Source organism: Engystomops pustulosus, chromosome 2 (assembly GCF_040894005.1).
Source record: "Engystomops pustulosus chromosome 2, aEngPut4.maternal, whole genome shotgun sequence".
NCBI lineage: Eukaryota > Metazoa > Chordata > Amphibia > Anura > Leptodactylidae > Engystomops > Engystomops pustulosus.
The window spans coordinates 153,125,912-153,150,189 of NC_092412.1; the positions used below are offsets into that span (position 1 = coordinate 153,125,912).

Below are 24,278 nucleotides of genomic sequence, written 5' to 3' on the forward strand. Positions count from 1 at the left end.
CTTTTTACGTTTATATGACATAATAATTGAAAATGAGATGTTTTTTCATTTTAAAATTCTTAAAGTTTTGCCTTTCCTAAAACCTTAAAACATCTCCAGCTCATACTTACAACAGGTTGTTGAAAACATCATGTTCTTTGTTGGTGTCAATATTTATTCTCAAAAATTATGGAACCAATTTATTATTTTGACCCTGTACACATTATGAGCATTATGAGCATACAATGTGCAATCTTTTTTTATACTCTGAATTCAACATTTTCCCTCAAACAGTGCAGACTGCTTTTTCACATTTAGAGGGAAATCTGTCAGAAACGTTGTCTGATGGCACATGCTGAAGTACTTATCTGTGTGCGTCTGAGGACAGATATTTAACTTGAGCTGATCAGAAATCAGCTAAAATGAGCATCTATGAGGTCTTTATTGTACAGAGAAAAGTCAGTTTCTCTGACTGATTGCTCTCTGAAGTCTATAGAGCAAACAGCACAGTATGAGAAAAACTGCAGGCTGCAGAGTAAAAACTGCTGAGAATTTTTTAAAATAGAAATGCATGTGGTATATTTTTTAAACCCATATTATGTAAAATGCATGACAATAAATGATTCCCATAATGGTGTCCATAGCAGTTAACCCCTAAGGACCACACATATTTCCACCCTAAATGTTTGGCTTTGCCAATGCATCAATATTTGTAAATTGCAAATTGAGCCTCCATTTTGTAAAACACTTTTTCTGTAAAATGCTTAAAGGAAACCTACCATTTGATTTCATGCATTATGAAGCAAACATACCTTGAGAATGCTGTAACTACACTGATATAGGCATCTTGTTTAATCCCTGTGCTGAGTGGTTTCGCTGAAAAACAATTATAACATTCATGACCTTGGGAAAGCTGGGTTGCTTCGGCCTGCTGTTGATAAACACATTACACAGAGTTTTTTGAACAGTCTAGAAAGGACTAATGAACCTGAGCTACAGCAACTGGGGGATGGTGCAGCCATTGATTTCTTCTGCCTGTCAGGCACAACACAGTGATTACATCATTCTCTGGTGCAGTGCATACTTTTGTGAGAGGAGAAGCGCGGAGACAGGCAAAGGAGCAAGAGAGCTTCATTATCATACTTTTATAACTGTTTTATCCGCAACACCACTCACCACAGGGATTAACCAAGATATGATCCTGCATCAGTGTAGCTACAGCAGTCTCAAGGTATGTTCAGTTCATAATGCATCAAATCAAATGGTAGGTTTCCTTTAAAGGGTATTTTATTTCCATAAAAACCTAAACCCAAAATAAAATGAGAAAATGCATCTCAGAATTGGTTGGGATGTTTCTTCCGGTAAAGACATACCCCTCATGTGGAGGTAGACCACTGTTTGTGCACATGGCAGTGCACAGAAGGGAAGGATGTTCTTTGATGCTTTGACACGATATCGAAACCTGAGAAAATAGCATCTTCAATTGCACAAACTGAAATAGTAACCTAACAAATATTAAAATCCCCAGCAACATTCTTTGCATTCTGTATGCTATTAAAAGATAGGACTGGAGGATTTGGTGTAACATAAAAAGTAGTTATATCTATATATATATGTATATATGTGTGTTTTTTTTATATTGGGTATGTATATTTCATTGTCTATGTTGATGCTGCCGGAAAGTTCCAAAACCAAATTTAAAGAAAGCATTGATAATATGTTCACAAGGCATAATTCACATACATTTAAACATGCAAGTTCACCTCAATTAAGACTTACAATATTTAAAACAATTTTATTCCTGAAAATATTCTGTACAGTCAGTATACACAGGTTTATGTTACAATTGAAGATTCACACACTACAACAGCACACCCAAAAACATTACAATCGCTTTACACTGCAGTGAGGAGGACAAGGGGGGATCCAGATGGGCAAGGTGAAGCAATGTATAATGATACAGAGCATCAGTACACTGCTGATATCAGGATACTCATAACCATTAAACAATGAGGAATTGTTCATGATTAGAGCTAGATAGTCAGTCTAATCCTATAAGGAGGTGTGTTCTTTTACTTAAGACATTATTGTAACTGTGAGATACTACATGGCATTTCCAGGTGCAGTAAGGCACTTTCGGAGTTAGCCTTGTAGGTTCCCCCCTTCCCTAATAGACACAAATCTCATAACCGCCTTCCACCACTTTTGTTCCAGAGGAAGGCATTAGTAAACATGACCTTTTAAGCTTATGCCCCTTTTACAGCCTACTCTATGCTGCCATTATGACAAAACCTCAATTGTTATCACAGAGGTCTACAAATTAACAGTCCTTAAAATCTGAACTCAAAATGCCCTGTGTTCATACAAAAAACACAAATAAAATAAAATGATTCCTAATATAGTTTCTGTATGTACATGATTTTGTATATATTAAATTCTGTAATAAAAAAAGAAAAGTGAAAACTATTTAAAAAAAAAAAGTTACATGTAAACAGCCGTAATATTCAGAATTAGGATCAAATTTGTTAATTTTGAATGACTGGAAGTAGTTTAACCTTCACATTTCTATTGTTTTTCATCTGCGATAGGAATTCAGGACATAATAGATGGCTAAACTGGGTGGATTGGACTTCACATCTGTATATACGGTAACTCAATATATAACATATCTGTGTCATGGCGCTATATAGCCTCATTAAAGGGAACCTGTCATCAGAAATTGACCTAATTAATTATTACCAGTATGTTGTGAAGCAGATTAACCCCTTTCAGATCATTTTTCTTTCATGACCCAGTATGGTGGCACCATCCAAAAAATGAACTTTGCAGTGATTGTATAAAGTGGTTGTATAGCGTCATGGAGGCGGAGAGCTCAGCATTGAAGTCAAGCTCTACTCACCCCAGAATGACAAAGATCTGGTTAGTGATGTGTCTGGATGAAGGACCAATGAAGGATGAAGGATCAATTACAGTGAAGACGGCATTCTGAAATGGGGAAAGCTTCACTTCCGTGTTAAACTCTCCGCCTCCTTGACTTTATACAACCAAATTACATGTAACTTCAAAGATGATTTTCTGGACAATGCCACTGTGCTGGGCCATGACAGACATGATGTAGTGGTTTAAAAGGTTATTTCTGCTGACAGGTTCCCTCTAAGTATACACATAGAAAGCATGATAACAGTACACCTGTGAACAGTGGTCTGACTATATTAACCTAAGGAATTAGGAATACCTAATTGATCAGAATGGGGAAGATGAATGGCAATTACAATTGTTAACCCTTTTAACCCCCAAGTTCAATGCTTCCTTTTTCCATCTGAATGGTTTGCAGATGTTTGTACTGTTATCTATTTAGCATTGTGAGTTTGCCTGCACGTAATATATTAATGTCAGGCTTTTCTAGTCTGGATGGGATGAATAGAAGAGCATTTTACTTATTGCAAGAGTCATAGATGGAAATCAATTGCCATTTTCTTATTTGCACCTACTGTATATATGGTGAAATATTTCATACTTTTAATATTTTAAGTGAACATCAGGAGCACATCTTGCAGAAGGAAAAAATGCCTTTTTTTCTGGAATAAAGGCCCATTAAGAACTGTACCGTGTAACTTGGCATAATATGAGTGTTAAATTCCTTTAAGTGTCTAGGATAATAATATCAGTAACATATATATATTTATCAAAAATGCACATCATTAAAAAATCTGAATAAATAATGTTTTATTAAATGAAATCACTCTGTATTTGTCAGGAATTCTAGAGTTAAGGTAAACTGGCCAACCCTTGACTTCTTGTAGGTAGCAAATCATTTCAAGAGATATGGGTTATAAGATTGTCATCTTTCCTGTAGAAAATTGTTACTAGCTTATATTAGTTTATATATTTTTTAACGTGCGTATTGTTCAGTAGATGCTGTCTTGTTCAGACAAGACTATAAAGTGCATGGCATGTATGGCATTTCATTTAAACAGCAACAAATTGCCTAATTTACCATATAATGATTAGCTGTATTTTTTTACGTGCCACAACATAGTTGGCATTTGGACAGTTTTGTTTAAAAACTCTGGGGCAGGATGTGTGACTTTAGCCCAAAGGATGGGGTTATCTGGGATGTATATATTCTTAAGATAGATCATTAGTATCAGATTGGTGGCAGTCTGACACCCTGGTATGCAAATGCTACAGCCATAAGAAGTAGCTCACTTTACAGATACGGCATATTTAGATAACTAAACCAAATTTATGTCGGGGGTCTGTTCATAGCTTCACTCTGAACAGCAAGGAGTATATTGCCCTTGATTGGGCAATATGACCTAGAGCAGTGATGGCGAACCTTTTAGAGCTTGAGTGCCCAAACTTGCACCAAAAGCCACTTATTTATTGCAAAGTGCCAGCACAGGAATTTAAGCAGTAATGTATTTTTCCTTGTTCATTGACAACTTTCAATCCTACAGCCTCCCAAGGACACCAAGGCAGTTGAAAGGAGGAGGGCAAATTCATCTATCATTGTAGGAAGATTCTGCAGGCAGATTCTTTGAGTTCTGTCTGGTGAACTTCATTCTGGGTTAATAGCCTGGGTGCCCACAAAAAGGGCTCAGAGTGCCGCCTCTGGCACCAGTGCCATAGGTTCGCCACCACTGACCTAGAGTGACCACTACAAAATGTAAGAAGTCCCTCGCCAATGTCCACATAGCCATTTGTGTACATGTAGCCTCACACTGCAATAGCTAGGAACCACCTTAATCATTAGAATAGTGAACAGTATCCCCTTAATCTGCCTATACTACTGAGAAGCAAAGGAATTGGCGCATCCTGTAAGCTGTGCTGGAAGTCCTATACTATGGAAAATAATTGCAGAACAAATTCACTCTGTGTTACATTAGGTGACTTCCAGGATGGCTTACAGGATGAAATATTCTGAAAGTCATTAGTAGTATAGGCAGAAGACATTATACCATATTACCTATTGTGTGGGGTCTTGAGGGTAACAATTTAACTTGAGGCATCAGTACCTTTCAGTAGCTCAAATGACCCACTGATGCAGGACCAGCAGCCACGTTTATTGCCAGGGTTTAAAAAAATGGATAAGTGTTTTATAAACAGCACATTAACAAAATATTAAACTTTATCATACTATTAGATGCAGTGTACTTTGAATATTACCAAAACATTGTTTCTAACAAGGCAACGTATATACTGCTGCTCAGCTCTATTTAAGGTGAAAGCCTATATACCGGCAGCTTAGATACAGTGGCTCTGATCTAAGTATGGTAAACAGTGTTGTAATATCTGGTGATGTCTTCTTTAAATGTAGAGTAAATTGAGTAAAACGAGAATACTGTAACCCTTCAGCTGCATGTTTCTTTGTTACTGCATATGCCCTACTATTAGTTCTGACATAAAAAGGTAAATGATCTCTTAATGGTATCTGGTTTGGGGAGATCTGGCATCATAAATCTCAGTGCCTTGAGTAACGCTCAAGGAATTAGAATGCTTAAATTGCAAGAAGTCAATGGAGATTAAAAAGTTGTACTGATGCCTGACTTATAGACCTCTATAGTTATTCTTCTGGCCCTGGCTGTAATCAAAAATGTAACCCCTATACTTCACAGAATACATACCTTTTATTAACCATACTATCTTTTTGAAAGGTAGTCTTAGCATAAGCAAATTTGGGGAAATTTCATCTTCATCTAAGTGTATACAAGCAGTCCCTGACTTATGAACACCGGAATTATAGACTACCCCTTGTTATAAATGGACTTCTATGCCCACTGTGACCTCTGGTGACGCTCTCTGGATACTGGTAACTTTATAAATGTAAGTCTCCGACTACAACAGTCAACTTTAAGAGTTATCAAAGGTGTCTGCATTGAAACTTTAGTGTTAATCATTCTTCCCATGACAACCCAGAATTTTGAAATTGTCATAGGAACACATAAAAATGGAGTTACACTTACAAAATATATATGTTCCACCTTACATACATAATAAGCTTACATACATAACCTATGTTATATCTAACCTGGGGACCGCCTGTACCATGTTTATTCAATTGTCCGGGTTTGCCTTAAACTCTTACCTTGCTTTGAAATGAATAAATACTACAGCATATCTGAGTCAAATTTGCATCTAAATCCACATCATCCACACCACATGATTTCTCATGTACAATGTGTGGTTAGCAGTGGATTTGTCTTTGAATTTGCTTACATGGTTCTGTATTAATGTAGTTTTAGTTCAATAGAACTATGGCGAACAAGGTAGTAAAATAGACACTTGAGTCCTTGAGTAACCAGATCACCAGCAATTGGTGCCAGATATTTCCAGGCATTACCTATGAGTCACATAGAGACAGAATCTAGGCAGCATTAGGACTGAAGCAGCCCAATAAACATTGAGTCTGATCTATTAAATTGCACCAGTTTTCTGTCAGACTTTGCACTGAAAAGAACTTGTTGGATGCTGGAAAATGTATCTAAGTAGTGTCTGCGTCAGTTTGTGTATCGGCTGCACTGTGCCGACAAGACAGAAAAATGTACACCAAAAGGGGCTGTACACTATATGCTGAGGGTGCACCTAACAAAGATGTTGTACACTTCCAGAGAAGTGCAGGGTGCGCCAGTTAAAGAGGATCTGTCACCTCTAAAAACTTATGTAAACAGCTCCTAGTGCTAGAGCATATGCCGCAGTGTTACAGGAAAGTGTTACAGGAAACCTCCGATAGCCCAGTAAACACTGCTGCGCTGTACAATTGAAAAGACCGGACTTTGCTGTAAGAGTTTGGGCGTATTCAAGAGGATGCGGTCTGAGGTGCTGTCTCTCCCCCGGACTGCCCTTCTACTCCATAGCCTTGCAGTAACTGCCGAGCTTCGTTCGGGAGTCACCGCTTCTAATCCCAACCCCTCATGAATACGCCCGACAGCTTACAGCACGGTCCGGCAGTTTCAATTGTACAGAGCTGCAGTGTTTGCTAGAGTTTCGATAATGCTATCAGTGAAACACTGCGACATATGCTGTAGAAATAGCTGCTTACTGTAGAAAGCAGCTGCTAGTGCAATTTTTAGAGGTGACCGGTCCTCTTTAATTGAAGACCATACACCAGTATTCAATAATCTGGCGCAACCTGCACTTAGCACTGTTTGCCTCCCTTTTGTTAGATCAGGACCATTAAGTCTCTGTCTTTCATATCGTGGTACCTTAATCTTATTGGGGAAAAACATAGTAACTGGACTACTCCTGAGTTTGTATTAAAGCCTTTTTTTATGAATTTTTGTCCTTTTTCATGTTTTTATTAATATGTATTTCTGTGTTGTTAAAGACAAATTCAGATTTACTACATAGAAATATCTTAATCAATGGTAAAAGAAGACAACAGTTCAGTTTTTTTTAATTCTGTCATCACTCTGATAACAGATCTTTAAAACTGTTGCCCAATTTAAACATTGTTACATATTTGTAAACCCTTTACCCAGGAATTCCATAATCCGCTTCCTGAAAGAACCAACAGAGCCGATGTTTTAAAGGTTTCCTATGATGTTAACACAAACAGCAATTACTGATCTAATGGTCCCTCAATATTATAGAAATCCTGAAAACCTGGCCTGTAGGGGTGTATTGAGGACTCAAATAGAGAAATTCTGCCCATGATCAGTTTTTAGCTATTCTGGCAACTGACACTGTATCATTCATACCAAAGCCTGGTCATTCAATTTTATACCAAAAATGGACACGGCATTATTGAAGTAAAGAAAAATGTTAGACAAGCTATATGATAAAGTAATCCAAAGCTTTTTCCACCCGGCCCTGAGCAGTACTCTTTGGCCTATGCCTATATGTACTGTTTTCCCATATCAATTTCCTATCTCTGATGACCAGGATAATTGTTTGAATTAATTGCACCACCAGACATTATCTTTACACACAGATAAAGCACATTTTACAAAAGAAATGCCAAAGTTCATGTTTTTCTACCATCGTTTTGAGACTTGATAATAAAAAAAATACCAGACAAATGTAGTAGTACCATACAAATGATGTGGTCTACTTTCATACCTTAAAGGGTACCAAATAATGGTGGGTATCAACTGATATACAGCCAAATGTAATGATATTTCCTATACAAAGTGAATCTAAATAGCTATTCTGACATTATAAAATAAATACATTTTAATGAATACACTTAACATAGTGCACAGGAACTGCAATTTCTTTGTTTGGAAAAAGAAACACTTCACAACTTATAACCTGTTGGAATGGACCTTTCAAGTGGGAACAAACAAACAAACCTTTTAAAAGGTCAAAAAGGCAACTTTTTCACCAACTTTTTGTTTTGTAGGAGACTGAACTTTGGAACAAAACAAAAGTAAGATTTAAGCCTTTCAATTTCATTAAATATGTTAAACCCTAATTTTCTCCCACAAAACAGCTTTAGAACCCTATCCATTTATAAATGTACCGTAGGATAAATGCCTAATTTAAGCAATATATCAACCAACTGTTGCTTATGTTATGTTTGATGTCTGTTTGATTGCCTTAAAGGAAATGAGTCTAACCTAAAATTGCAAACTACTTTTGATTGCAATTTAACCTTGTACCCAGCTTTGATTTGCAGACTGCGCTGTAGCAGCCATATTGAACCCTCCTTGTGGTGGCAGAGCCGAGTCAAAGTTAAAGTCCATCTCGTCATTGTCCATGAAGTCATTGAGAATGATGGATTCCACATCACACTCTAAGGTACCATTGAACATATCTAAGTCTAAGTCTGTTGGGAATCTGTCCTGATTGTACATTTGGGGATGATGGTGATGATGATGATGGTGGTGGTGGTGATATGCACCTTGGTATGACCCTTCTACCAGGTTTCCATGTCCACTTTGACTACTGAAGTAAGAGTGATGTGGAATTGATGACAAGCCACAGGATTCAGAATTTATCAGTCCACTTGAACTAGCTAAGGCACTGTTGTTAACAGAGCAGTGATGGTTGAGAGTGGGAGGGTGGTATAGGTTGTGGCTTTTTATAAGACTGGCAGAGTATGGCACTTGTCCTGAGTCACAGTTATTTAGCATGCCTGTGTTTTGTCTATGGTTACGCTGTGGCCCCAGCATTGTGGTTAAACCTGGATCATTTTGCACAGCTCCTTCTTTATGTCCATAGGACATGGCAGTGAGTAGATCCTGGAGAGATGAATTCCTGTATGTACTTCCTGGAGAGAAAGCAGCTTGTTTGTTCTCTTGGATTGTCTGCATGGGTAACCGTCTCATCATTCCCATAGCTGGCTGACTATAAACTGTGCCGCAAAAAGCATTGGAGCTGTTGCTTAAAGATGGGCACTTGGATGTGAATGAAAAGCCTGGGCTGCGTTGGCGTAGGGAAGCAGCAGAATTTACACTATAGCCATCCTGGAGTTCATCCAGTAAATGATCTGAAAGCCCTTCACCCATACCTATAGTACCACTGAGTTCCGCAAGTCTTGGCATTTCAACTGAACAGCGGGCATTAGGAGACAGGGCACTAGATGGACTAGGATACATGAGAGGGGAAGAGGGTGTCACCTCATCATCATCTAGATCATCTCCTTCATCATTTCCCAAAATAGGTGACAGTCTTCCACTCATATTCCCTGACACAGGGTTGGCTCTGTTATGAAATTCAGCCCAAACATCAAAGTCATCACTGGTGTGGGAAGATGGACTTTCAGACCACTTTGCTTGTTGAGATGACGGACTACCTTCTACTGTTGGTTCTGGTGCAGTCTGCACCTGTTGCTGCTTCTTCTTCCCCGCTTTGCCCTTTATCCTTAAAAATTTCCCATTTGTGCTGTCCATAGATGCTGCTCTCCTCCGTGGAGTTTTCCCTGTCTTTCCACCTTCTGGGTTTAGCATCCACCAAGAGCTCTTTCCCGTTCCTTCATTTTGAACACGGATAAAGCGTGTATGTAGAGAGAGATTATGTCTGATGGAATTCTAAAAGTAAAAAGAAAGAAAAAGTGTTTAAAGGAGATTGTACAACTTAAAATTTACAATTAATCGCTCATTAAGAGTCTGTCATGCTAATCTCTTTCAAAAATCTGTTACTTCAAATCCGAAATCTTATTAAAACAAAATTATGACCTGAATATTCAGAATGTGGAGAGAACAACAACTAAAATGATATCTGTGGTCATTTTCATTTTACATTACAACATATTTGCACTTAATTGTAGTTGCTTCAAAAATCTTATTAATTCTGCATAATGTAATAGGGAGAAGACAACACTCAAGTACTTCATAGACTCCTATGCCCTTGTCTGATGCCAGTAGAGTGCCAGTCTAGCTATGACCTAAACGACTCCTGCAATCCAGTCTGGTATGTAAGGATAGGCACAGACGCCTACATGCTTTAAATAAAGTGGATAACCTATAAAAAGGAAAACAACCATTTAAATAACCATTTGCTCCTCTTCCATTCTAATCCAAAAATGGTCTTCTTTAATGTTGACACACCAGGATCGCCAAGGAAAAAGGCTTATAATTAGCAGCCAGTAGTGTGGGCACAAGATGTCAGGTGTTCCGGATTGCTAATTAGGCACGCCCTCGCCACCTCAGGTGACATCACATGAGAGGCGTGAATTCATCTTGCCGGACATCTTGTTCTTGCACTGCTGACTGTTAATTATAAGCCTTTTTTCTAGGTGATCCTGGCATGTCAACATTAAATGAGACCACAACAGTATTGGAATGGAAGAGGAGAAGAAGGTGAGTATGTCTGGTTTGTTTTGTGTTAATTTAAATGGTTGTTTTCCTTTAAAGAAATTAAGCTAATGAGCCTGAAAGGCTACTGGGACAGTTCTCAGAGCCCCTCAACGCTGCAGAATCTCAGGCTTGTGTACTGTCTTACCCTGCCTCTCTGTTCCTCTTAGCACTACCCCATCCCTTTGTTTGATGTTATTTCACTGCAGCACAGAAAGTTTTAGCACATAGTGGGAGGGGAAGTGATCCTTGCTCACTGTAACAGCCAGTGAATCTGCAGCACAGAAGCTCTCAGAGAATCATTACCCTTCACACTCATTAGCATAATTTTAAAAGTTGATTTTTTTTTTTAGGGAAGGAGGCCATATAGTCACTGCTGTTTCAATGTCATTGCAACCCATCAGTACATTGTAGCAAACTGGTTTGGCTAGGTGAGAGACTCTGTGGGGGAAAGTATTAAGACACACAAAACACCGGAATTAAAAGAATACTTAGTTCCAAACCGCCCAAATTAAATATCTGTGTAGGTCTTCTATAACCTGAGCAAGGTATACAATTTCTTTCCAAAAAATGGTTTGATATTGGTGTAATGGGGGAAAAGTGACAGTTTGCCTATATGACTATAAAGGTGACCCGGAAGACAGTTTCTTAGATGGTCTTGTATTTATTCATACCAGTTTCCTACACTCCAATGACATCAACCCAGACTCTACAGTTGGGAGTCTATTCCTTTTGGAAGAGTTTGTTTTGGCTTTGATTGGTTTGACTATTATCCTATATCATGTCTGTGGGCTTTGCCAAGGTCAAACAGAGATGTAGAGGCAGCTGCCTCATTGAAGGTAGCACTCAGGAAAATGCATTTGCATATAATTTTTTCCAGAATCCTCATCAGGTCATTTCAATAAAGAATTTAGTTCTTGACCTACAAAAACAATTACAAAAATACAAGCCCTTTACATTAAGATTGTAGAAATAGTAAAAATTACTATAAAAAGCCTACTGGTATGTCTAAATAGATGATAAACTGGGTCATGTGTATTTCTTGCTGGACGAAGGAACCCATCTGGGGTGAAATGCATAGTTGAAAATTTTCAACCATCATTATGTTCTTGCTCCTTTGATGCACAACCAGCCCAAAAAAGATCAGTAGCTGCTCATACTGCTTCAACCACTGTACATTATCCTCTTTATAGCCTAGAGGGCTCTGTATAAGGAATAAATATAACTATATAACATAATATTTTTGAATCATGTAATAGATGTGAACAAAAGGGAGGGGGTTTTGCATGTCTTATGTGCCTTGTACCCAGTTGAAAAATAGAGGAATATCAAGTACTGTACAGTACAGTATACAGTCCCTGAATATGTGTTGCAGTACATATTTATATACCAACTACCTCACTTCATGGCTTGAATTTAACCTGTTTTAAACAAATAGACTATGGTTTTTAACAGAAGAAACTAGTGATTTTTATATGTTTCCATAAAATTTGATTTCAGCTTGAACTTGATGGACAGGAATATGTCTTCATAACCTATGTAAAAAATTGGGTGAATAAACTGTGAATGATCTTCTACATCTGAGTTCCACTTATACATAGCAGGTCTTTTATCATCTCAGGAAAAAAGTTGTGTATCAATAGGAGGTGGTGATCCATAGATAATTACTTGCTAATGAGCTTTTTTTGTTGTAATATCAGGATCTGTGTCTTACACTTGGACATTGTGCGTAAGCATAGTATGTGTCTTATGACTAAATGACATTTGATAACTATAAATTTGAATTTCATGCTCCTGAAACAAACTATATTATTTAAAAAGATGCTAATTTTTCAAGGCTTTAAAGAAGCTTTGTAAAAAAAAAAATATTTAAAGAGAACCTGTCTTTATGCTTTCTCTAAGCAATTGAATTACAATATAATTGTGTGTTATAACTTACCTTGCACCCTGACTCAATCCTCTGGGTAGTCCCAACAGTTGGGTTTTAGTTTGGATGCTTTCCAAAAAAAAACACATGCACAGGGTGGTGAGCAGACATCAGTGGGAGAGGGAGGAGCTGTATAGGAGCACAAATGTAGGGGCTAAGAGCTGAGCAGTCAGCAGCACAGACAAGTCACATGTTGTTTTTTTAAATGCATCCAACCCCTGGGGCGACACAGAAGATTCTGTCAGGGTGCAAGGCAAGTTATAAAACACACAATTACATTGTAAAGCAAATGCTTAGAGAAAGTAGAAAGTCATATGTGCAATGCAGGTGTGATGGGCTTCTGTAACCTGTCTTTAGTGAAAATTCTGTCCCTGGTGACAGGTTCCCTTTAAACCATGAAGATTTTTAGATGATGATTGAAAACTGTTTCGCTTCATTCAGGTGGCCATAATTTTAGTCTATGGCATTTGGTTATGGTGCAGTTGGCACCGGCCTGTGCCCAAGCCAGGCTGCAGTGCCGCAAAATGTAGGACATGTCAGCTGCTCCACTTTCAATAGAGAGGGGCAGGAAGAGGTTAGGGGCACTTACCCCTCCTCCCTTCTCCACCTGGCCATGTGCTACCCCTGGGATCCAGTCGGGGCAAGCACGGAACTGTGTGAGTATGGCTTTGGCTTTGTACAGTAGTCTAGACAACCAACAGTTAAATTCAAATTATCAATGGACCAATTAGCAATATATATATATATATATATATATATATATATATATATATATATATATATCCTCTCTCTATATATATATATATATATATATATATATATCCTCTATATATATCTTGTATATAATGTATCAATTTTCCCCATTTTATACTGGTAAGATGTCCTCTTAACTGTTCCATACCATTTATGGCTATGTCTTGGCATGGTTTTCTCAAGGCTCCTTTTAAAATACAAAATATACATATGCACTTTGTTTCATTTTAATTCTTATGGTGCCTTTGGGGACCATGGATGATTAACCAAGAGCTTGCAGTGTCTGATGTGCTCAACGTTCAGTGAAATACAATCTGGAACTGCATATTAAATGCACTATTTTAACCTGGGAAAATAGGATCAAAGCAGGACATGCTGCAAACTGAAAGTTGGACTAAGGGTTTGTGTAAAACAATAAAGAGATTTACACTCTTACTACCGTTGGCCATCTGAATAAGGGCTTAAGGCAATACAGGAAGAATTGAGCTCTATATAACAATACAAAAGACTGCCAGTATTAATGCACGCTTCTTTTTTCCCTGTAAGTTTAAGATTATCTGTGGCAATACTTTCCTATCTTCTATATTAATGAGTTGGTTTCACATACTTTTACCCAAAAGATAACTTTATTATGTAGAACATTTCCCCATCAACCTAATTATGTCCATCATAAGTATAATTTTGCTGATGTTACAGACTGTTCATATGGACATCATTTGCAATATGTAATGCAAAAAGGTGTTTAAGAAGTGATACTTTTTAAAAGAAGTGATACTTCTGTATATGTTCACAGTACCAAATTATCATCTGATGTCTATTGTAATAGTTTAGCTGATATATTACAAAGTGCACCAGCATATGATGGTGCCTCAGTCCCCTGGTGCGCACCAAATCTATCAGGAGGTTCCGGCCAACTGATAAATTCCGTCGGGCAGCTAAATGAGCTATGCAGGAAGTGCATTTCGATGCCCATTCTGACCTGGATTCCCATTCAGACCCAGGCTATAGTCAGTGTGCAGACACGAGGCAGGAACGCCCTGCACCGGCCAACTGCCCAACCCAGCATCATCCGCTCCCCGCTCTACTGGCGTAGAGGGCAAAGTAGTTACGATTCCGGACTCTGTGACAGGAATTGCGACTTAATCACGGTTTGCACGCCTGTTTTAAGATGTACAAGCAGCAATCAACCTTAATTCTTTGCATCAGTCTCTCCAAACTACTAGATTACTCAAAAAAATAGGATTTTCACTTCTGCATAACTATACTATATCAGGAAGATTCCAGGAGGAGGATTATAATGGAGCGCTGCAAAGTACCCCCCCCCCCCCCCGGTTTGTTCTAACCGGGCGTTGTTTGGCGTTTTAATGATTTTGTGAGTATATACAATAAAAATATTTCCCTTTACCTTGGTGAACTAGCGGTTGCCCCCATAACAGGATCAGGATCCCAGGCCACAGACACAGGAGTGAAATGGGGTTCAACCTGAGACACAGTGGAGTGCAGTGGAGGGAAAAGCGAGTAGAGCACTGGCATTTTTGACCATATTTATCAGGGCCTCAAAATAACTGCAAATGCTAGCTTATTAGCACTTGCGGTTATTTGCCCCAATCCGCCACCTTCACGCCAGTGGAAAGTCGCCGTCTGTAGGGCAGGGCCTGGCATAGAATACACACTGTGCGGCACCATGCACGATACATGCAGAGCCTGAGACGGCAGCCTAACATAAATATCCCCCTATATGTCAAATGGAAGATCTCTACCATTACTCTGTAGATGTCCCTTTGGTCGTTGGGATATCAAGCGAGTAAAGAGTCTCATGCATTTGAGTACTTAGGGCTATAGGTTGATCCCAGAGTGAAGGAATATTTGAATTTATTTTATGGAAGAGAAAAGTAAAGATATGTGAGGCAGGGCAGGACTGCATATGCAGGGGAATGGACAATAGAGAAGTTATTTATTGGGGCTTAGGGGACAAGAGGGGTGTATTTACATGGAGTTGCATTTTAGAAAACTGGAGGAATAGGATGGCTGCATTTATATGGAGTTGAATGTTATAACGCTGGAGGAATATGATGTATGCATTAAAATGGCACTGCATGTTAGGATACTGGGGGACAAGAGGGATGGATTTACACGGGTTGCATGTCAGGAGGTTGGGGGCAAGAGGAATGCATTTACACAGGACTGCATGTTAGGAGGCTGGGTGGGTGCCTTTTATTTAGCACTGTATGTTGGACAGGTGAATCCTTTTTAACTTTGCTTCTTGGTGGATTTAAAGGGGTTGTCACGGATTTGAAAAACATGTCTGCTTCCTTCCATAATCAGATAACACATGGTATTGCAGCTCCAAATGTGGCTCTGTTTGTGGAAGAAAGCAGCCAGCCCAAAAGCAAGACAAGAGGAGATTGTGTTTTTTTTTACATGAGACTGTATGTATGTTGGAGGAGAAAGATATTTTTTACATGGAGGGGACTGGATGAGGAGTTACATGGAGGCAATGAGCACATGGCAGGTTATACTGATATAGGTGAGGATTTATTACACATTGGTGCATGGTATGGCAGTAATGTATGAGACGCGCACAGTATGGCCAGTGTTTCGGTGAGACAACAGTGATGTGCATTGATGTAGTGATGAAGTTATACACACATCATTATTACGGTAACAAAGCAGGACAGTCTGTCAGACCATCAATGGGAGCAGAGAATGAGATGGAGATGCTGTTACTTGGAACTGAGGGCTCATGGGAGATATAGTATTGTGTGGGGGACTTTTGGGAGATAACTCTGCATACTATTTAACTCCATTTTGTGACTAGTTACATTGAATTTTGTTCATTTATTATGAATTTTTTTCCCCATAATACCCAGAATACTCCTTTATCTGTTCTGTAAAACAAATAGTATAATTTGAGGGAGAAAACACATTCAATTAGAACAGTAGATTTCATATGGCAATACTTTGAGTGGAAGAGTGTCTCTCCCCACTTTTTACCATTACTATTTGGCTTTTCAATGACTGCGAAAAATACTGGACTTTTTACAATTAATCCGCCCCAGCAAAGGAGAAAGGAGAAAAAAGGGAGAGGAAAAGCGCAGAGACTCAAGTGCAATAATAAGTATTAGTTTTTTATAAAAAAAACATTACAGTGACTCTCACTTTGTATATAACTAGAGAGGCATCTCAGACTCATAATGAGTCAGTGATGAAGATGATGCTGCTTGCCTAAAGCCACAAGGAAAAGCCCCACTGTCCCAGGGGCACAGTCATTTAGGAAAGTTGCACATACACAAATAGAGATTGCCTCAGCAGTGAGGATGGGCAATCAGAACTCAGCCGTGTCAGAACCCCCCCCCCCCCTTGTCTCATCCAACCCGCCGCAGTCCCCTCAAATGCAAAGCCTAGAATACTCAATGGTAGATGCTAGAATGGAGCAGTTCCTGAACCGTGACATGATACCCAGCAGGAACTGCTCTGTTATAGCATCTACCTTTGAGGTAGCTGCTAGATTTTTAAAAAGAAAAAATATAAAACGATATTTAAAAAGGAAGAAAATAAGGAATTATTCACTTAAAAAAACATCGGGCTGGGTTAGAAGAGGATTTTAATTTAAGAAAAGACAGTAAAAAAAATTATTACAGTTGTATAAAATTTTATTTATGAATTTATTGATAAACAAGGGAGTGACTCAAGCAAAATGGTCAAGAGAGTTGGGAGATAATAGTGAAATAATACAATGGGAAGACATTTATAGAAATGTTGGATTATCTTCTTTGAATAGGAATCTCATATTTGTACAATGAAATATTATATTATGGTGTATTATTCACCAGATGTATTGTTTAAAATGAAACTGAGAGTAAAAAACCGAGAAAACTGCAAAGTTCAATACTGTAGAGAGGTGTTTGAAATAATTAAGACCAGACTGGAGATTAAGATATCTTACAGAAGATCACTCCACTTTTGAATGGAAAAATTTGATTGTTGAGACAAGTTTATACAAGACTGCCTTTGAATGAAGATACTATAGAGGCAAAAAATATTAAATTCTATGGGAACAATGGAATTTAGGGCATTTTATTTATTTACATATTTTTCGGGTGTCATCTCCAGGTGTCAACTAGTAAGGTAGAGTGTCTTACTTTTCTCTAAGGTTATAGGGTGGGGGAAAGGGAGGTGGGGCAAGGGTTTTTATTATTATTAATTTTTTTTTTTTATGGAATTTTGATGATTCCATGGCCTTCAATATCTTAAAAATTGTTGAATAAAGTCTTTAAAAATATAAAATACCATATATACTCGTGTATAAGCCGAGTTTTTCAGCACAAAAACATGCCGAAAAACGTCCCCTCGGCTTATACACGAGTCAATACACGAGTCAATGGACTTAAAAAATAATAAACTTATATACTCACCCTCCAGTGGCCCCGATGCGCAGCGCTGCTCCCCCGATGTAATCGCGGCTTCTCTTCTGGCTTCCCGGCTCCTCCTCTTGCTACTGTAACATCGTGCTGGGCGCCTCCATGTTTTTCTCCCGCATACAATGCGCCTGCCGCCCAGCAAGATGTTAAAGAAGACAAAAGACGGGCGCTGAAGCAAGAAGAGGACTGGCCCGGACATTGGGGGAGCAGCGCTGCGCATCAGGGCCACCGGAGGGTGAGTATATAAGTTTTTTAATTCTGGGCTGGCTGTATACTACTGGGGGGGGTGGCTGTATACTACTGGGGGCAGGCTGGGGTGGCTGTATACTACTGGGGGCAGGCTGTATTCTACTGGGGGCAGGCTGTATACTACTGGAGCAGGCTGTATACTACTGGGGGGAGACTATATACTACTGGGGGCAGGCTGGGGTGGCTGTATACTACTGGAGGCAGGCTGTATACTACTGGGGCAGGCTGTATACTACAGGAGGCAGGCTATATACTACTGGGGAAGGCTGTATACTACTGGGGCAGGCTGTACACTACTGGGGGCAGGCTGGGCTGGCTGTATACTACTGGGGGCAAGCTGGGCTGGCTGTATACTACTGGGGGCAGGCTGTATACCACTGAGGGCAAGCTGGGCAGGCTGTATACTACTGGGGGTAAGCTGGGCTGGCTGTATACTATAGGGGGCTGGCTATATACTGGGGGGGGGTCTGTGACCAATGCATTTCCCACCCTCGGCTTATACTCGAGTCAATAAGTTTTCCCAGTTTTTGGTGGTAAAATTAGGGGTCTCTGCTTATACTCGAGTCAGCTTATACTCGAGTATATACGGTAATTTTTTATTTTTTTTTTAAGTACAGGTTTTGTGCCACTGGACTGTTAAATATCAAATGTGGTGCCAATATTCAAATAGATCAACCAGAAACTAGACCTGTGATTATAACATAAACTAGAGCTGTGATTATAACATTGGATGTAGGGTTTCTTACACACACTTTCCTGCTGTATCCTGATGATAATATCCTTATAACAGCATGGGTTTATGAGGGATTGGTCCTCTCAGACTAATCTGATCAGCTCCTATAAAAAGCAAAATTCTAGACATGACATAGGAGAGGTGCTTCATAAGGTATATCAAGACTTTTCCAAGGGATTTGATTCCGTACCACATAACATTGGAATTCTGGGCATAGGGTAAAATATGTGCTTTTAGGTAAGCAAATAAAACATAGTTCAGTCATTAACGGTGCATCCACAGATTAGGTTGCAGTTACCAGCAGGTTGCAACAGGGGTCAGCACTGGCCCTCCTTATTTTCAATTTGTTTATAAATGACCATAGGTTTTCACAGTAGATTTATGATATTTGCAGATGATACTAAGCTCTGTAAAGTAATTAACATAGAGGAGGATAATATAATATTACTATTACTAGAGGGATTTGTAGAAGCTGGAGGCTTAGGAAGTGAAATGACTAATGAGGTATAGTGAATTACTTGGTAACACTGCAATAGAAAAATACTTGATGGTATTGGAGGACAGTAAACTTAATTTTGGTGAAAAGAGCAAGTCAGTTGCTGCCGAGGAAAATAAAATTATGGAATATACCAAGAGAAACATTGATACATATGTTGAAGACATGTTTTGCCACTAAAGTGAAGGGGCTTTACTTTACATATCAAGAAAGCTGTGCAGAACTATAAATAAATGTATATAGGTACATTTCATAATATCCTTCCCCTACACTTACACACATATTACAAGAAAGTAAAGTGACCAACCCCTTTAAATATTTTATTGCCTAGAGATTTCTTTTACAATTAATAGGTGTTTAAAAATAGATGACATTAGCATGTTTCATTCAGTGGAAGGCTCAAAAATAAGGAAAAAGGAAGTTTCTGGTTTAATGTAAAAGATGACAGAAACACAAGAAAGATAGGTTCCACATTTTCATCACCTGCTGCGCCTTCTTATGACAAATTTAACAGGGTACTTTTGTTCCTCTAAAGATCACAGTGTCTGCAACTAGTAACCAACAGTCACAGCACCTCCAGTAGTCAATGGTCACAGTGTCTTCCCCCAGTAGCCAAAAGTCATAGCACTTGCCCCAAAGTAGCCAATAGTTATATAACCTGCCCTCAAAGTAGCAAATAGTCACAGTGTCTACCCCTAGTAGTCACAGTGCTTTCCGTAGTAATCATAGTGTTTGCCCTCAGTAGTCATAACGCTGCCCCCAGTAATACAGTCCTTGCCTCCAGTAATCACAGACCTTGCCCCCTAGTCACAGTGCTCGCCCCTAGTAGTCACAGTGCTTGCCCCAGTAGTCACAGTGCTACCCCCAGTAGCCAGTAGCATGTCCGTACACTTCACCTGTGCCACATCTCCTGCATCTCAGAGGTTGCTGGCATGCAGCCTGTAAGATGGAGTTATGGATTCCAGTGGAGCTGGGAGCAGAGAGCTCCTGTGGTATGCTGCAACAAGTAATGGGTGGGATGTATGTGGAGCAGAAATGGGAAAGATGCGCAAATGAGGAGGTATGCTGTTTGATTGCAGCACCCACACTACATAATAATACACATATTGTCCTCTTATAACCCCAGCACTCAATAATACACCACGTACTGTGGCCCTGATATTTAACTATAACAGTCATTTGGCCATTACACTTTATAATGACACATCCTACACCTGTTGATTATGGCCCCCACACTTTTGTATGATGTCCCTATAGTGCACCTCTTGCACCAATGAGCCTTTGGAGCTGCTGAATACAGCAGCATAGGCTGGGGTGAATGGAGTAGAAGAGAGCAGACTCTGCTCCATCATCGTACACAAGTCTAACTGCGTCTGGAGGATGCAAATAGACTTGGATCCGGGAATGACGCTGAAGCAGCAGGAACATCAGGGGCGTAACTACAGCGGTAGCAGCCATAGCACCTGCTATGGGGCTTGCAATGTCACGAGGCCCGTGCATCTGACACACTAACGAATGGAGCATGTGCACCATTATGTGTTTAATTCTCCACATAGTACAGCATAATATGTATATAACAAATCACATATTGCACAGTTCACAGCATGAATTGGCAGCTCAAATAAGAAATGTTGGTGGAGAGGGAAAGGAAAGCAGCACAACAGAACTAGGGATCTTTTATCTCTAATTCCTGCTGTGTACTTCCCCCATGTGATCAACAGCTACTGGGACAGATCTATGTAAGTGTATAACTGTATATATCAGTGCATAAAAGTGTGTGCATTGTCACGGGTGCTCCTGCGACCCATGTCTCGGGTAGCAGGAGCACCCGGGTGCCTCTCCATGCCCCAGCATGGGCTGCAGTCCGCCGGCTCTGTGAGATTTAAAGGGCCAGCATGCCACTAATTGGTGCTGCTGGCCGTCTACAGTGATAAACTAGCTGCCTCTTCCTTTGCCCCCTGCCTGGATCTTTGCACCTAGACAATTGTGCTTCTAACCAAGGGACATTCAAAGCACATGATAAAAGATCTGGGGCATGGAACCCAAATTTTTTAATCTTGCTTTGATAGATATACTAAGTAGTGAGGTCAGTATACCACTACCAAGTCATTACTTGTTGTGACATCATCATCAAAGTGCTTGCACTTGGTAATATTCGTGCTACCATTTTAGCTGTAGAGAGATATACAAATTTTGATCCATCCATTAAGTCATTGATGCCTTTTAATGGCTAGCTAAAAATGTTGATGATGCAAAGTTTCAAAAATACCTAGTATAACTAAATATCTGAAGGGACACATAAAATACATACTGTGGTTGATGAGACAAGCGATATGATACGGAACCATCATTGCAGGGGGTTAACTATGAGACCCTGGGTCCCATAGCAAATTTATGCATGGGCCCCCATTACCCCTTAAAATATATATATCCATATTTGCACACTCATTTATATACACACAATTAAAGTTTGACACTCGTACACACACTTTTTATACACTTTTTCACACATAGATACATGTATATACTCATACGGACACACTTATGCATTCACATTGTATATACATTTACACATTCACCCATAGAGTATATACAAACTAATATAGCTTATACACACACAGTGCATACACACCTAATTTCCACACATATTGTATAGTACATACACATTAAATACATACATATAGTATATATACATCATATACTTAAACATACAGTATATATACACCATATATACACATACATCCAGTATAAACAAACCATATACATACATACGCTGGTGAACATATGATCCTGCCCCCATTCCCTGGCACTTGCCAGAAAACCGGGAGGCTCCGGACAGCCAGCAGCGGTTTAGAGGGGTAGCATTCGCAATTTCCGGCCTCAGTCCAGGGAATGGTGCATAAATCACAGCTTGAGATGTTACACACACACATATATAAACACACATACAGCATATACACATGCCCAGATACATATAAACATACATAACAGCACACCAAAATGTGGTGCAGATGAGGTGGGCGGGCCCAGCAGCAGCAGATAAAGTGGGTGGGCCGAAATGCTGAAGATGAAGCCGGCCGGCCGCAGATGAAGCAGACGGGCTGGGTAGCAGCACCCAAAATGGGCGGGCCGGGTGGCCACAGAAGAGGTGAACAGACAGAATACCTAGTCAGCACAGCAATCAAAAGAGTGGCATGGGGCCCCCCATTACTGCACCAGGTGTCCAATCGCCCCAGTCCACAGGGATATGCCTGGGAGAACGGCATTCATAAATTTTTGTTCCCCCGTCCATCCCGGGCCCCTGTGCCACATGGGCCACGGCTGCTACAACTATTGTTACGCTCCTGCATCAATGTGAGAAGAACAAATAATTATAGCAGCAGCAGTTCATATAGAGAAGTATGAAAGTTTTATCGTCTTCTGACCATGGCCAGGGAGTTAACTGCCATATTAGGGTCAAGCAGGAGTTTTAACTAATCTCCTAATTTGGGACAATTGGCATCAACTTTAAAAGGGTTATTTGCCTTAGATCAATAATCTGTTAGTTATAGGCTAAATTTCTTCTATCCTTATCTACTAAGAAACTATGGCTAAGATACTCTAGTTGGAGTGGCACAATCTCCATTTTTTCTAAAAACTGTGAAGTAATTTTTGAACAATTTTTTTTCATGCAATACCTGATGTTCATTCTATTCCTCTGATTCACTTGGGTCACATGGCTAATTTTATATATTACAATATGAAACGTTTCTGGGCATTCATTAATAGGGTCAATGATTAATGGTCAACGAGTGTGACACCTGCCACCCCGGGCCAATCAGTAGTTTCACATTACAAACGAGTCAAAAGCATCAAGGGATGTCCTGGCTCCCCGTAGTTGCAGCTACCATTCATGTCAGTGAGAATGGCACCTGCAAAATGCCAGGAGAGCCACTAGACTACAAGCAAAGCTCTCTGCTTCAGACAACATTTTTCATTAAAGGATTTCATTTGAACCATCCTTATGCTAAGTCAAGCCCACTACTGCAGATTTTAAACCTAAAACATGTGGATTATTATTGTGGGTTTTACCTATGATTAGTAAAATTTGCACATTTTGGTGGGAGGAGAGAAACTCTCAAAAAAACACTTTCAGTAATTTCAGAGTTTGCCAAGATGGCTGGCACAGACAGAAACTGAAAGAGGAGAAGAGAGAGATCCAGAAAATGATGCTCTACAATAGTGGACAGAGGGGTAGGAAGAAAATAAAGTGTTTAATCATTCATTGTGCTCCATATAATAGAAATAAACAACATATTGATCATTGCTGTAAGAGAACAATTTGGCAGTAAATGAAGCCACATTTGGCTTAAGTTGAGTTTTCCCCAATTTGTCAAAATTTTTGACCAAGCTTTTTATGGAAAAAAAAATGATGAAGGTGTTTAAAGTTTACAAACTTTTATGTGATCCCCTTTGGAAAGGGCCCTTTTGTGCTTTTGCATTTCCATTTTTCACTCCCCACCATCAAAAATCTATAAACTTTTTTAATTTTTACATGGAGCCCTGCGAGGGCTTGTTTTCTGCGTAATAAATTGCTCTTCATAGTGACCATATTTAATATTCCATGTCGTGTACTAGGAAGCGGGAAAATAATTCCAAATGCAGTGAAATTGGTGAAAAAAAGCATTTGCACTGTTTTATTGTGGCATTGGATTTTACGGCTTTCACTGTGCGCCCCAAATGTCTCCTTTATTCTTTGGGTTAGTGTGATCACGAGGATAACAAATTTGTATAGGTTTTATAATGTTTTTATACATTTACAAAAAATTAAAACCTCATGTACAAAAATTTTTTGGGGGGGGTGTTTGCCATCTTCTGGCGCTAATAACTTTTTCATACTTTGGTGTTCAAAGCTGTGGGTGGTGTCATTTTTTGCAACTTTTGATGACATTTTCAATACTTCTATTTTTAGGACTGTATAGCCTTTTGATCACTTTTTATT

At 39.4% G+C, this 24,278-nt stretch overlaps 1 protein-coding gene across 1 annotated transcript in view; it reads right to left on the reverse strand.

Moving 5' to 3' along the window:
- Positions 1-1,754: 1,754 nt before the first annotated feature.
- The window catches only part of FOXO6 (forkhead box O6), a 65,903-nt gene continuing 43,379 nt past the window's right edge, over positions 1,755-24,278 (reverse strand). The window contains exon 2 of the mRNA XM_072136955.1: positions 1,755-9,953. Coding sequence (XP_071993056.1) covers positions 8,571-9,953 — 1,383 coding nt within the window. The 3' untranslated portion in view covers positions 1,755-8,570. The remainder of the gene's footprint in view (positions 9,954-24,278) is intronic.